General features: G+C 34.6%; 1 protein-coding gene across 1 annotated transcript; it reads right to left on the minus strand.

Annotated features, from left to right (window-relative positions):
• Window positions 1-923: 923 nt before the first annotated feature.
• Window positions 924-2,914, minus strand: LOC120768703 (SAFB-like transcription modulator). Its single transcript, XM_040095476.1, has 2 exons — window positions 2,911-2,914; window positions 924-2,836 (listed from the first exon to the last, which is right to left on the minus strand). The coding sequence occupies exons 1-2, from the start codon at window positions 2,912-2,914 to the stop codon at window positions 924-926; spliced, it is 1,917 nt and encodes a 638-aa protein (XP_039951410.1).
• Window positions 2,915-15,923: the final 13,009 nt, after the last annotated feature.

Genomic DNA, 15,923 nt, shown 5'->3' on the forward strand with positions numbered 1-15,923 from the left:
GTAATCTGTTACCTGATCTATTTTTGTCAAGTTGATGGTTAAACAATGGTGTTCAAAGGATGATGGTATCTGGATTGGTTTGTCCGAAAAAAGGAGATATCCGTAGCCTGTGGTAATTTCATTTATTTGGATTTGTTGTGTGTGGCCTGTGCCAGTTAAAATGAGCAGCAATGCTACTGTGCACCAAGTACTTGTGGAGTTGGGATCTAATTAATTTTCTTACGTTTCTTAAATTGTGTTTTGTAATAAGGGGTAACTCTGTTTTTGTTAGTGATCTTCTAATGATCAGCGTCTGTTTGTTCTACAATTTTGTTTGGTTTAAATGGATTTGCCTTTCTGTAGGGGGCCATTTCTGTATCTGGTGTCAACTTCATATTATTGTCCTGAGTGTCAAGTATTGTTTGACTTGTTTGGTTTGTGATTGTATATGTAAAGAATTGTTTCCATCTTGCTTAACTTGGCTTCGTCATTGTCAGATGTATTAATTATGCGGATCTTTTCATTAATTGTTTTATATAGTCTTTCTATGTCTGCTATCCCTGTCTTTGTCGTGTTGAGCTGTAAATCAACCTCCTCACTCTCAAGCCATAGCTTAAGTGCCAGGCTGCAGAATGCGCCGTCTCTGTCTGCCTTCAATAGTCTACGCTTGCCCAGTTTGTTAAATAAGCGCATAAGTGCATTTTTACATTCCATCCAGTCCTTCGTACTTATCTGCTCCAACGTAGCGAACTTCGAATAAATGTCCATGCAGCTCAAAAACATTCTCTTGGGCGGCAAAAGTGACTGCAGCTTGTAGTCGTCGCCTGGTTTTCAATCGATAGTAAATGAAGATTTCTGCTAGCACGCCGATTATAAAGAATAACAATGCGTACTGAATTACCATGTTCAATTTTGAACATTCTCCCGGGCGGCAAAAGTGACTTCTAACCGCAGATTGTAATCGACGTTTCGTTTGTTAACGCAAGCTGCCATGGTATTAGTAACTCCCAAATGGTTGTTACTACATCCGCCTTTCCAACTGGATCTATTTCGGCTATTTTGATAGTTTTACTTACGTCTTTTTTATTATGGTCCTGGAAAAGGATTTCTTTATCGCGTTGCTTATCTTTCTCCACTTCAGGTTTCTTTGATGCATCGTCCTTTGTATCAATAGTTTGTTTGTCGTCTCTCGTCTTAGAAGTTGTGTCTCGTATCTTCTTGTCTTCATCTTTTTTTGTTGTATCCACACGTCTTTTGGCGACACTTCGACTGGTATCCGACGATGATGACATTGCTACGTAGCCATAACAACGTGTTCCCGGAGTTCGGGAGTTGGTGACCACCTTGGCTCCGATAACTTTGCCATATTTAGAAAATATAGTTTTCAGATCACTGGCTCTCGTTAATGAAGATAACCCCGATACCAAAAGATTACGTGAAGGTTTTGTCTGCTTTCCTTTGGACGACAATTTTGTAGATGTATTCACTTTGTCATCCTTCTGCGAAGTCTTGTTTGAAGATGATTTTTGTTCACTAATGTCTTTATCCTTTTTGTCGCCGGACTTCTCATCTTTTCTCTTTGATTTATCGTCATCGGGCTTGCTCCATTGGCGTTCGTCCTTAATGCTGCTGGATCCACCCTTGGATGTTCTTGTGTCCTTCAAAGCTGCAACCGTTTTTGTATTCTTTGGCGCTGAATTCCTGCCGGTATTATCACCTTCTGCATCGGTGCATTTTTCCTTTATGTATTTTTGTGAAGTAGTAAAATCTTCCTTCTGTGTTTTAGCATCATCTTCCAAAATATGATCAGCTACTTCAGTTTCGTCTTCAAACGATTTAACCTGGACTTCATTTTCCCACATTTTTCCAAAATGTGAGCCTGCCGGAAGAGATATGAGATTGTAAGATTCCTCAGTTTTTGAACGTTTATGTAATTCTTCAAAGAATTCTTCTTCAAATTCATTTTCTTTTTTATCTTCCTCTATTATTTCTGTTGTTTTTTCCTCAACAGAAGATAGAGGGAGTGATCGAACTGTTATTAGTTTTTCGTCTTCAATATTTTGCACTGCATTAATTAGTTTCGTCGCAGTTGTAGATAATTTTGGTATGATGAACAGAATTGGCTGATTGTCGTACTTTTTCTTAAGTTGACTCCATGCAGCTTCATAATTTTTCGACGAAATTTGAAAATGCTGTATTACTCGTGCAGCTTCGCCTTTTAAGCATTGACGAAGACGCAGCATTTTTTCTATGTTCGGCATCTGCTCGTTGTCATGTACCATAACTTGAAACACGTTGTAAAAATTGGCCCATTCCTTAATATCGCCATAAAATGTTGGAATTTTTATTATTTTTCTTTCTTCAAAGTTAGGGCGAAAAGAAATTTTAGGCTCTTCTTTTTTTAATTTCCTTTTTAAATTCTGAAGATCTTCGTAATATTCGTCACATATTTTTTCGAATATGTCTTCAATTTCAACATTAAAATCTAATTTGCTTTTTAGATTTTGGATGTCATTGAATAAGCAGTCTAAGCCTTTTATTTGATCGTTGTCAATCGTTAGTTCCATGCTTAGATCTTCCATTTTTCTTCTGAGGTTTTCAATTTTCCTCATGAATATGGAAGTTTTTTGATCTGGATTAGTGCATCGTATTTGAACTGTTTCAATTTGCCGATCAAATTCGACTAGAGGCTTATCTTTTAAAATGCTCATCTTTAATGCATTGATTGCCTCTTCGATTTTAATCATAGTGTTATTGTATTCATTCTTCTTGAAGTAATCTTCTTCTCCTATGCCATCTGCCATTAACTTTTCGTGGTTGGTATCGAATTCATTTGGTACTTTCTTTAATGCCTTTCCTGAAATAGTGTTGGATGTGGACAACACTTTGCTAAATCTGCCTGGGCATCCAGAATTTTCTTTCTGTTTATACCCATTTCGAGAATTTTTTCGTAAAACTTCTCCTATTTATTGATGAACTGCTTGCTTTTCTCCAAAGAAATCGTTGGAGGTATTTGATTTGGTCGCCTAGTTGACCTTGCTGTGCCTCGACTCACAGCCGCTGAATATTTCTTGGATAGCAGTTAATCACTGCGTTTAGTCTCTGCTAAAACGGCTTATGCGATCGGTTTTAATGCGGGAATATACACCCGTCTTACATATATTTTTATTTAATCAATATGCGGGAATATAGACCCGTCTTACAATTATTTTTTTATGTTGTCAATATGCGGGAATATACACCCGTCTTACAATTTAATTTTGCCTGTATTTGTATTAATAACAGGGCTTCTTTAATTTTGGCTGAGCTCTTTTTTTTTTTTTTTAGGCTCGATTGGACCAAATATATATTAATAAAGGTTCTAATATGCGGGAATATACACCCGTCTTACAATTATTTTTTTTTATTTTGTCAATATGCGGGAATATACACCCGTCTTACAATTTAATTTTGCCTGTATTTGTATTAATAACAGGGCTTCTTTAATTTTGGCTGAGCTCTTTTTTTTTAGGCTCGATTGGACCAAATATATGTTAATAAAGGTTAAGCGTTTTGCTTCACTTATTCCTTACCTCGGGTGGGGGGCAATAAGTGATAGCTAACGGCTCCTTTATTTGAAATATTTCCTTTTAATTCTTCTTTTACCCCTTACCACTGGTGGGGGGAAGTAAAATTTGTAAATAAAAGGAATGTTTTCGATTGAGATTTTCTTTCAAATCTGATCTTTATTTCGTATTTTTCTTGCTTATATACAATTTGTAAAACTATCTTATCTATCTAAATATATGCGTATGTGTGTATATTATATGTATTGCAGCATATTGTTTATTGCTGCTTGACATGGGGTTGTTTTGATACATATGTGTGTGTATGATAATCTTATCTCTTCTCTAAATTTATGACATGTGTCCCTATGCATTTTTGTTTTTATTGCATGCGCATTGCATGTAAATGCATTATGTATGTACATATATATGTTTATTAATATATAAATAGATATTTGTATTCAGTAGAATTTCGGCTTTGCTGATAAATAAGCATGTTCAATGACATTTGAACAGCTACTGTTGCTTATGCTGCAAGTCATGATGCATTTACGAACATAGCCAAATTTTGTAAACCGTGTGTGTATGGCAGAATACGTCACTGCCCTTCCCTTAAAGACAAGCCTATACTTGGGCTGGGATTGATGGGTTCAATGTGGGCAATGGTGCCTCTTTTAATTCAATTTCCTGCGGCATATTCTGATTTTGTTTTCTTATTTTGCATATAGCTTTATAAATGGATTTTGAGTAACATATTTTGAGTATAAGAATAATAAAATAAGTGCATAGGTTATAATAATTATTAGTATGTATATAATGTGTAGTGTTGTTTTGTGAAATGAGTTCGACAATATCGTTGTATTGTACAGTTTTGATTTTTGTTATGTTTATCGATGGGTTAAGTCTATTTCTGGACTTAAATGGTTTTCACTTAGGATTATGTTATTAATTTCTATTTTGCATTGCGTCACCCTTATCATTTTGTTTCCTTCTATTTCTGTATTATTGTTTGAATTTTGACAGGTTCGTTTGAGACTGGTTTTGGTCAAATTCCAAGTAGTGATTATATTAGGCTCTATGTGTTTTATTATATCTCTTGTGTTTACTGGCTTGAAGTTACAAATTGGATTTAAACGTTTGATAATATTGGTGACTCATTCATTGTTTATTTCTTTGTTTTCATTATTATAGACTTTATTCATTCTTTCAAAATAGGATTGTGTGTCTATATATTCTAGCTGATAGCCGTTGGGGTCTAGGTAGGGGATTATTTTAAGTGTGTTTGTTAGTAAATAGTTAGTAGGTATGTGCGATATAATTAATAATTGATTATCATTGTATTTTATTCAAGTGGATGTTTTAATGCATAAAATATTTTGGCTGTTAACGTTTTCGAGTTTGCCGTAATTCAATAGTTTGGGGTTAAACTGTCCTAGTCTAGAGAGTCGCATTCCCATTTCTATGTCTTCTATGTATTCCAAAAATTGCATTAGTTCATATAAAAGGGCGTTAATTTGGTTCTGAATGTTTAGTGTTTTCCATGTTTTGCACTCCAGTGTTTATTAGTTGTATGGCGTCGTTTAATTCATGTACCCTCACCGAGTCGTGCGTCCTTGCCTCCAATTTTTTTTTGTATCTCTGAACGATCGTTAGCGTCAAGTGATCCAAAAAGGTATCTCAAAGATGAGCCCACAATGTTAAAAAGTCCACGTTTCTTCCTTCTCTTGTGGTGTACGGTTATCCCATTTAACTCTCTTCTTAGTTTATTGTATAAAAATTTGATTTGTGGTGCCTGGTAACCGCCACGCAGCTTTTCTTCAAAGTAATCTGTTACCTGATCTATTTTTGTCAAGTTGATGGTTAAACAATGGTGTTCAAAGGATGATGGTATCTGGATTGGTTTGTCCGAAAAAAGGAGATATCCGTAGCCTGTGGTAATTTCATTTATTTGGATTTGTTGTGTGTGGCCTGTGCCAGTTAAAATGAGCAGCAATGCTACTGTGCACCAAGTACTTGTGGAGTTGGGATCTAATTAATTTTCTTACGTTTCTTAAATTGTGTTTTGTAATAAGGGGTAACTCTGTTTTTGTTAGTGATCTTCTAATGATCAGCGTCTGTTTGTTCTACAATTTTGTTTGGTTTAAATGGATTTGCCTTTCTGTAGGGGGCCATTTCTGTATCTGGTGTCAACTTCATATTATTGTCCTGAGTGTCAAGTATTGTTTGACTTGTTTGGTTTGTGATTGTATATGTAAAGAATTGTTTCCATCTTGCTTAACTTGGCTTCGTCATTGTCAGATGTATTAATTATGCGGATCTTTTCATTAATTGTTTTATATAGTCTTTCTATGTCTGCTATCCCTGTCTTTGTCGTGTTGAGCTGTAAATCAACCTCCTCACTCTCAAGCCATAGCTTAAGTGCCAGGCTGCAGAATGCGCCGTCTCTGTCTGCCTTCAATAGTCTACGCTTGCCCAGTTTGTAAATAAGCGCATAAGTGCATTTTTACATTCCATCCAGTCCTTCGTACTTATCTGCTCCAACGTAGCGAACTTCGAATAAATGTCCATGCAGCTCAAATAATGTTTGCCTTCGGATGAATAAATATCTCTCATGAATTTATCGCGGCAATATTCTGGTTTAGGTGTAGTTTTCATTGGCATGTTTGTGTTACGGTGTTCTGTCTTTGTCAAATTGCAAATGTGACATTCATTTATAATGTTTTGGATAAGTAATTGGTTGTTAGAGAAATAGTAAGTTTTACCGAAAAGTTTAGTGGTTTTCTGAATTCCGGGGTGTAGAAGTTTTTTATGAGTAGTCAGGACCAGCTCCTTGAATTCTGCGTAAGTAGGTACGTTTTTCAACAAAATTAGGCTGCGAAGAATTTTTGTATAATTCTTGTTTATGATCTCCCTGTGTGCGGTTTGAATGATTTCGAAATCTGCGTCGCTTTCAATATACAACGCGCTATCCTTGCCACAAAAATAGTTGATCAAATACTCTTTAGCTTTTTCTTCGATCATAGTGTCATTAAAGATTTGAGTTATGAGTTTTTTGAAATATTTTGTAGTTTTGATGTTTGGTGAGCCTTTAGAAAATATTACTTGTCTGTTGAATACGTTAATTGGTTTTTCTGTTATAAAAATCAAGTCACCGTTGTCTTCTTCTAGACTGTGCTGGGTCTGTTCACTATAATATGTCTCCTCCAATTTTACTCGAGACAAAGCGTCCGCCACATGGTTTTCTTTTCCTTTTATGTACTTGATGTCAAAATCGTATTCGGACAGTTTGACCCTCCATCGGGTTAGCTTTGAATTTGGCTCTTTCATGCGGTATAACCAGCTTAGAGGCTGGAGATCACTAGATATTTCAAAGTGTCTTCCCAATAGGCAGTGACGAAAAGTTTTTATGGCCCATACAATTCCCAATAGTTCCTTTTCAATTGTGCTGTAATTGATTTCGTGTTCGTTAAGAGTTCGACTAATGTATAATAGCTGATTGGTTGTCCGTCTTGTGAGAGCAAGATTACTAGCGTCTGTAGTTAGAATGATTTTTTTTCGAAAAATCGGGTACCTTAAAGATAGGATCGTCTGAAATTTGATTTTTAATTTTTTAAATGCAAAGACATATTCCGTGTAGAAAATGTCGAGCTTTGTGTCCTTTTTCAAACACCTAGTCATGGGTTTGGCTATGTCTGCAAAATTCGGAATGAATTTGCGGTAATACTCTGTAAGTCCCAGGAAAGATTTTATTTCCTTTAGTTTAGTGGGGATTGGGTATTTTTGTATGGCTTTAATTTTCTCGGGATTAGGTTTTATGCCGTCTGGTGTCAGAATGTGTCCCAAAAATGTTGTTTCTTGTTTTAAAAACTCACATTTGTCGAGTTGTAGCTTCAAGTTAGCTTCGGCTAGTTTTTCAAAAACCAACTCGAGTGACCTCAAATGTTCGTCGAGGCCTCTGCCCGTGCTAACTACTTTCTTCCCAGCAAAAGATAGTAATTATCAGAAAAAGGGTGCAGTAAAAATTCCTCTGGCGTTGGTTACTGTTGTCTGTTTGATCATGGTCTTCCGGATAATTATTCGAATAGTCAAAAGTCGGATAGTAAAGTGATATTTTTTGCTGATAAGCAGCTTCCTTCTGATGTCTTAACTCTTCAATACTCTGATCGATATTGGATGGGCTCACACGCTTAATAGGTTGTCGGATTGGGTTTTGGGTACAACAGAATTGGAATATGATGGATGTTTTTTTTGGTATTGGAACTGTTGTCCAAAACGGTTCTGGTCAAATGTAGCTTGTCGATTGTTGATTGGGTTAGTTCGAGGTGTGTTTGGTGGATGTTGGCTTGTTTGATGATTGTAATTTGGATGAGGTTGGAAATTTGGTTTAGAGTAGTTGGGTATTGGGTGTTGATATGATTGTTGACAAAATGGTGGCATTTGATAAATTGGTTGGAAAGGTGTTGGATATTTTTGGGTGTTATAGTTGATCTGATTGGTGTTATGGTTTTGAAAATTTTTCGGCTTATCAGAAGAGTTTTGTTTCTGAAAATTTGAAAAATTAGGCTGTTCATAAATGCCTTTTTCCTGTAAGAGATTTATAAGTGTTCGCAAATCTGGTATGTTATGATTGCTGATTTCTAAATAAATGTGCGGGGGCAACTTATCTATTAGAGATTCTATGCTTGATTTGATTAATCTAAGGTATAATGTTTTTTCTTCAAAGTTTTGTTCTAATTCAAGCTCACTGATTAGTATTGCCTGCGGTTTTCTGCTTCCTCCAAAAATGCTCGAACATTGCCTTTGTAAGGGGTCCTGCGAAATTCCTCCAGAAGGATGTGGTTTGGGGTCTGGGGCTTGTAGTTGAGTATTAGCTGTCGTCTGAGGTCTGCCCAAGTCCTCATGTCTGCTGTTGGCGTGCGTCTCCGGTAACATAAAGACCCAATATGTAGTCGATTTGGCTAATAAAGGTGTACAAAGTGTTTGGATCTCCTTCGAACTTCTCAACATTAGCTATCTGGTATACGACCTGGCACATGTTGCTGTCTGAGAGAGCCGTCGGTGCTGCTTCAGGGTCTGGCATTTTTTTTGATTTGTTGCTAATATGTATGTGTTGTTTCTCAATTTATTTTACTTGGTTGAAATTCTTAATTGTTGATTTCTAAATTTTATTTATTTTGAAATTCTTAATTGTTGATTTCTCAATTTTAATTATTTTATGTTTTAATTTGGTTGCACTGCAGCTCTTTCGCGGTTTTATTGAGGTAACCTTTTGGATTTGCGTCCTCTCCCGAATTCTGTAGCGTCTTCCTGATTTTTATTCAAGTTTTATCTATGCCGTAATAGACTTTGCGTTATACGGTGTCGCACTATTGTCGAAGATTTTGTTAAAACTTAGCACGATATTAACCGTCGCGTGGGCGTTTATAAGCGTAGTTTTTTGTTCCTGATAACTTGAAGTTATCCTACCGACTGCGCCACTTACGTTATTATGGCCCTATGCCATAAAAATAAAAAAAACTCAAAACTGTTTAAAATTTGAGTGCGTCTTTATTTGTTAGATTTTGACTTAAGACTAAATTTACATTTTATCATCCGCAGGAAAGAATCTAAATTCTTTCTGTTGAAATATAAACCAAAAACTGCAAACAAAGCAGATTTGCCATAGCCGCACTCAGAGCACTTGAGCATTAAGATGAAAATACTGTAAACAAATTTTGCTACTAAAACGGCGAACGAAGCAGTTTTGCCACAGCCGCACTCAGAGCACTTAGAGCATTAATATCAAAATACTCTAAACAAATTTTGTAAACCGTGTGTGTATGGCAGAATACGTCACTATATATGTATGTGTATATCGTCACCTGAAATGCAAAATAACGTAACAACATTTTCGGAAACTTACAGTTGTATGAATGAAACATGAAATAAAATGGAACATGAGTGAAACAAAATTTTAATATTGGTTAAAACTGGTTTATATCTGACAGCAGAACATAAAAATGTTGAACATATGTAATATTATGTAAGTAATTTCAAGTAGTGAAGCGTAATCCATAAGACAATCTATTTCGAATTTTTTGATGATACGTTATTTTGCATTTCAGGGGACGTTATACTATATAATACTGTAGCAAAAGGTTGCAACAGTATAAAAAAGAACGGGCGCGAAATAAATACAAAATTATAAAAATAATATACAGCGGGCGCGAATCGCAACAAAAGCCAACAAAATTCATAACTGCAAAGAGCGGGCGAGAATTATCCAAACATAAACCAAAAACATCAAACAACAACAAACACACCAAATCAACACAATCACAGAAAATGTAATAGCATAATATACATATATATATATAATATATATATATATACATATATATTTATAATTATACACAATCTTCACGACGATCTCTAAAAAAAAAAACGGATCCCGTAAAGCTTTAGAAGTACCTAAAATTTGACAGTTAATCTCTCCACGTTCTTCATTTCTCATATCAAAATCAATACTTCTGATCTCTGAAACCATCTTTTGTATGTTGTTTCTGATAGAGCATGATCACAATATGCCTTGGCATTCGAAGCGACTTTTTTTCAAATGGGAACAAAAAGATGATGCTTTTCGCCAATCATCACTTTTCGGTAAAAATTTTACACTTTTAACAGAATTTACTAATATGAAGTTATTATTGTTAAGGGTATTGAATATGTTTGGTAGAATGACATCAAATTCAAACCCAACAGAAAAAATTTAAGGTTCGTTCACAACAAATATTCCCTACCAACAAATTTGTGTCTTCACGCTCTCTTTATACTCGTGCACTTGGTACACTGACACCCTAACTAAGTGCTTTAATGGGTCGGCTTTAGTATACCATCCCATGATTTCGGGAATAAAATGGGTATGGTCGGATAGAGGAGATTCTCCAGATCACGAATATGTATGGTTATAGCCGCAGGAAGCTTATAGTTTTCGAGTTATTCGCGTTTTAAGTTGAAAATTTGCAATATTTTAATTACATATTTTCGATATATAAAATTAATTTTGCACTTATATTTTTCACTTTTATATACGCTAACACATCACTTATTCATTTGCACGCATTTATTTTATATAATATAGTGCAAAAATAGCTTTTAATAAAGATTTAAATTATTGTTGAATTTGATTATTTAAGAATAACAAATGAATTACAAACTGTCATATAATCAGTGTTACCTTATCGACATCATTTGTAAAATAACTAAATGAAATAAAGGGAACATATTATACCCCAAATACGAAAATCAACAACCTATAAAAAACAATATCCCTGGTCGGTCCAACACCAGGGTGTATCAGAATATATTCGTGATCTGGAGAATCTCCTCTATCCGACCATACCCATTTTATTCCCGAAATCCTGGGATGGTATACTAAATTCTTCCCGCTTTAATTTGCAACCAGTTTTCGATGAGTTTTCGAAAACAAAAATTGTATTAGTGTCTTTGTCTCTTAACAATTTTAAGACAAAACCATCACGCAATACATACAAAATTATATACACGTACACATATAACGGGGCATCGCGGCAGTTTAATATTGTTAAAATTATGCAAATTGGTTTGGGAATAAGCGAAATCTTAAATGTAATAAACTTATACTAGCGAAATCAAAATATCATTGCTCATTTGAAATTTATTGTTTTAATTGGTATATAAAATGTATGCCACAATTATGACATAGTAGTCCAAAAATATGAATTCTTATTTTTCCCAGAAATACGTTTGTAAAAAAAAGGATCTTTTTCTTATTATCTTATTTTTCCCCGAAATATACATTTGTAAAAATAAGGATATTTATCCTTTGTTATTATTTCATTTTTCCCATAAATACATTTGTAAACAAAAGGATCTTTATCTTTTTTTTATTTTCCACATAAAAGATTTAAACAGTTCAAGGGCTCAAAACATGGGCTACATCAGCTACCTACCCAAATGCTACCTTCGCAAATGATAAAATAAATTTTTCAAGAGCTCAAAGCATGCGCTACATCAGCTCGAACCTACCTACCCTACGCCTTTGCGCAAATGATTACCTTATGATAATAAATGCCCACCTACAGATTTGGCAATGGCAATAGCAATAGATTTGACAGTTCGCAAGACATAGATTTTATCCTGTCGAGATGCCCCGTAATGTATTTAGTTATTTAAGACAGTGGTCGGCATTTCTGAGCACAATTGTGCAAACAAACTTCACACATACGCTTACGCTCTATTGTTCAAAGTGTAAACACAATGGCTACGACAGACTGCAAACTACATCTGTCAAATATTAAAATACACACGTTCTTATGGGCAGTGTTATTTCGACAGCTGCACGACTACACGACTGCAGGCCGACAGTTGTCGTTCTCGCTAACTTCAAATTGCTCCTATTTTTACCAACGACAGTACGACGACAGTAGAGTTGACAGTAGAATGGAAGATAGAAAGAGGAGGTAGAGTGGTGATGCCACTAATATGTAAAATGTAAAATTATTCACAGCTTTAACAAACTTGATGTTATTTTACAAATAAAAGCATAAAATAGCTATATTATAGCTCTATTATATCATTTGTAATAACAATTGATAATTTAAAGCAAAAATATTGACCTATTTACTTATTTTTTGCATAAAAAATTTCACTTTGAACAAAATATTAAAATTTCATTGAAGTGAAAGGTATTAGTATAGCCACAACGAAATTGTGTACATACAAAATGGACAACTACGTTGTTTTGTGCACATGCCGGCCATTGTGTTGTTGTTGCTTCTCAAAATTTACATGTAGTAAGATGAACAACGACGTTCTCAGTTCACTGTCGTGCCGCTGCAGTCTGTCGTAGCCATTGTGTTTACACTTTCAGTCGTTGTCGAGCCAGCAACGAATTAACATCATGCAAGACTGTAGCGCAAAACCAAATATGCCCTGCCAGAAATATTTTATGATTCTAAATGCCTTTGGTGCCATGCAATGCCTTTTATGTTCCAAGTCTTTTAAAGATAATAGGGAATATATCCTTAAAAGACAGATTTGTTTGAAAATCCCTTTCATTGCGATATACTTAAGTCGATATGAATTTTATTGCAGTCAGAATTAATAATTCTACGAAGTGATCGGGAAGTTTCAAACAAATCAAGTATTATTGAATTCTGGCAAAATTTGGAGGATTCATTCTACCCTGAATTGAAATAAAATTCATTTAAATGTTTATCATTTTTTCCCTCTACTTGTATATGTTAACAAATTTGTTCAGATTTAAAATTTATTTGTTCCAAACAACGCAATAAAATTTCTTCAACCCATTTAAAAAATATTATTTTAATAGGAAATTGTCATAAAAAGATTGATATAGATAAATGTATTAGAGATATAACATCACCAGTAAGAAATGACAAATCTTTGTTGAGTTTAAAATATTTGGTCCTTCGAGTCGGATAAAGAGCTCGGCCAAAATTAAAAAGTCCTGTATTTACAAAACAGGCAATATAAAAAAAGCCCTGTTCAAAATACAGGCAAATTAAAACAAAATAATTGTAAGACGGGTGTATATTCCCGCATATTAACAACATACATAAAAACAATAATTGTAAGACGGGTGTATATTCCCGCTTATTAATAACATTCAAATAATAATTGTAAGACGGGAATCGAGGCACAGCAAGGTCAACCAGGCGAAATCAATATACCTCCAACGATTTCTTTGGAGAATACCAGCAGTTACACAAATAAGAAAAGTGTTGCGGAAAAAATCATGGGTATTAACAGGAACAAAATTATTGATGCCCAGGCTGATTTATCCGAAACGGTGTTGCACACGTCCAACCCTTTTCCAACAAAGTCTTTGCGGAATGACATGACAAATAAATACAAATCAGATACATTTGATTTTAGTCATGGAATCTTCATATTCAAGAGGAAAATTCAAATTCAGAAAAGTAATGGATGATCTCCACAAAATCACTACAATAAAAAGTGATGATATCAAACTTTTGAAAATTGTGTTTCTTCAAGTGCACAATTTTCACACAAAGTACTTTTCAAAAATTTTTCTTGAAGTTGAAAAATTGTATTTTGAAATAACGGCGGAGTATTTTGAAAATCTTAAACTTAGTAAAGCGGGATTACAAGAAGGAGAGCCCGAAATAAGTTATAGTTCTCTTCAGCGTGATGTCTTGTTTGAAGATTTTACTATAGAAGAAGAACCAGAAATTTTGTACCGTTTTCACTCAGATTTAAAATATACAAAAGTTCTAATCTTTTATCTATCTTGCATATATGTGTCTTCTGCCGAGGAAGAAACAGCAGACGTAATAGAGGCAGACAAAAAGCAAAAAAATAAGGAAGAAGAAAAACCAACTGAATTTTTACCTTATCATCGGCAGGCTCATATTTTTAAGAAATGTGAACTCCAGGTTAAATCGTTTGAAGATAAGGACGAAGCTGAAATAATAGACTTTGGATGAAGATACTGAAGCATATAAGAAGGAAGAGGAAGATCCAGTTTGGTACAAACTAACACAATTGCCGAAAAAGCGAAAAGGTTTTTTAGTAGAGCCAAATAAATCTAATCTTACTAAAAAAGGAAAAGATTTCAAAAATTATGGAAAGCAGCCAACAGATATAGCTCGCGAAATTGCTAAAATGCAGAACCAAGCGGAAGATGATTCTGCAACTACAAACAAAAGCAAAGGACCCCAACGAGGGACTGGTGGTAGACGAAGTAGATGCACACCGACGACTGCAGCAATATTGGGCACAAAAGTCAAGGAATGGAACCATCGATATTACAAACACAAAAAAAGGACTAAATATAAGAAAGTTAAGTTTAAGCATCATATTCATATACAATCCACTAATTCTAAATAATAATTTTTTTCCCTCGGCAATATGTTCAAATATCATTGAACATGCTTACTTACCAGCAAAGCCGAGATTCTACTAAATATAAATATCGATATATATATCAATATACATTAGTACATACATATGTACATAAACATACTCATGCATTTACATGCAAAGCGCATCAAATAATAATAAAAATGCATGGGTAAAGATAAGTCATAAAGTTATAGATCAGATAACATTAAAGACACACACACACACACACATGTATTAAATTGTATAATTAAAAACATCCCCATGTGGTGTGCAATATATACAAACATATACACATACACATATATTTAGTTACTAGCTGACCCGGCGAACTTCGCACCGCTTAATTATTGGAGGCATAGTTAGTAAGTCACAAACAAACGACACAATACTTTTTTAATTTTATTGAAATTTGCTGCTTTTAGATTTTTAAAACAGGGCAAAAGTACAAACAAATATATTAAAGCAAAAGCTGCTATCTAAACCAAAACACGTTTCTACAATGCCATCTTCATCATCTGAGGAGACATTCTAAGAATTAAATTTATCGGCCGAAGGCATACAGGACATTCAAGTTATTGAAGACAGCCAAAAGCCCAACATCAAGAATGTTCGGGTAGATATTGATGTTATTGAAGACAGCCAGCAGCTCAACATTGATAATGTTCTGATCGAATCAGATTTGTCCGAGTCGCCTAGTAGTTCCACCATATTATCATGTCCTGGCGAGCCAAGTGGTTCCCAAGTAGATGGAGCCAAGTTGATGGAAATAAAGAGTTACTAATACACGTTGACATTAAGGATCAAAATGCACGTATTATATACATATTAAGTCATTTATTTATATTTATACACTTAATATACAAAAATTTAAAATTTTCTTGAATGTGCTCGTTTCTAGACTGTGAACATGATAAACAAATCTTTGCTTAAATTAAATACAACACAGTTATGATCATATACAGTTAATTAATATAGTGCTTTCTGGTAGACAATATTTTTAGTTTTTTTTTTGCGGTGCGTAAATAAATAAGGATGTTGGTTTTCCGACACGCAAACCCTCAACGTATAATTGTCCATGTGCGAAACAGGGAAACTCTAAGTTTATTCCGCAAACTTGCAACGATTGGCCTTGCGATTTATTTATGGTCATCGCAAACGCCAGACGCACGGGAAATTGCAACCTCTTAAAATCAAATGGCAAATCCGTTGGAATCATAGATATTCGTGGGATTAAGACATCCTCTCCTTTGTATTTTCCTTTGATTATTTTAGCTTCGATGATGTTATTCATGAGTTTCTTCTCAGCCAATCTCGTTCCATTGCAAAGTCGAGGTTGATTAATATTACGCAGCATGATGACAACTGACCCTACTTTTAATTTCAAATTATATGGTGGTAGTCCAGGCAAGTCCAATGAATTTAAAAATTCTGTAGGATAGTTGACTACGTCATCCTGGTTTGTGGCCCTGTCAACTGTTTTGTACGTAAACA

Source organism: Bactrocera tryoni, chromosome 2, assembly GCF_016617805.1.
Source record: "Bactrocera tryoni isolate S06 chromosome 2, CSIRO_BtryS06_freeze2, whole genome shotgun sequence".
Classification (NCBI taxonomy): Eukaryota; Metazoa; Arthropoda; class Insecta; order Diptera; family Tephritidae; genus Bactrocera; species Bactrocera tryoni.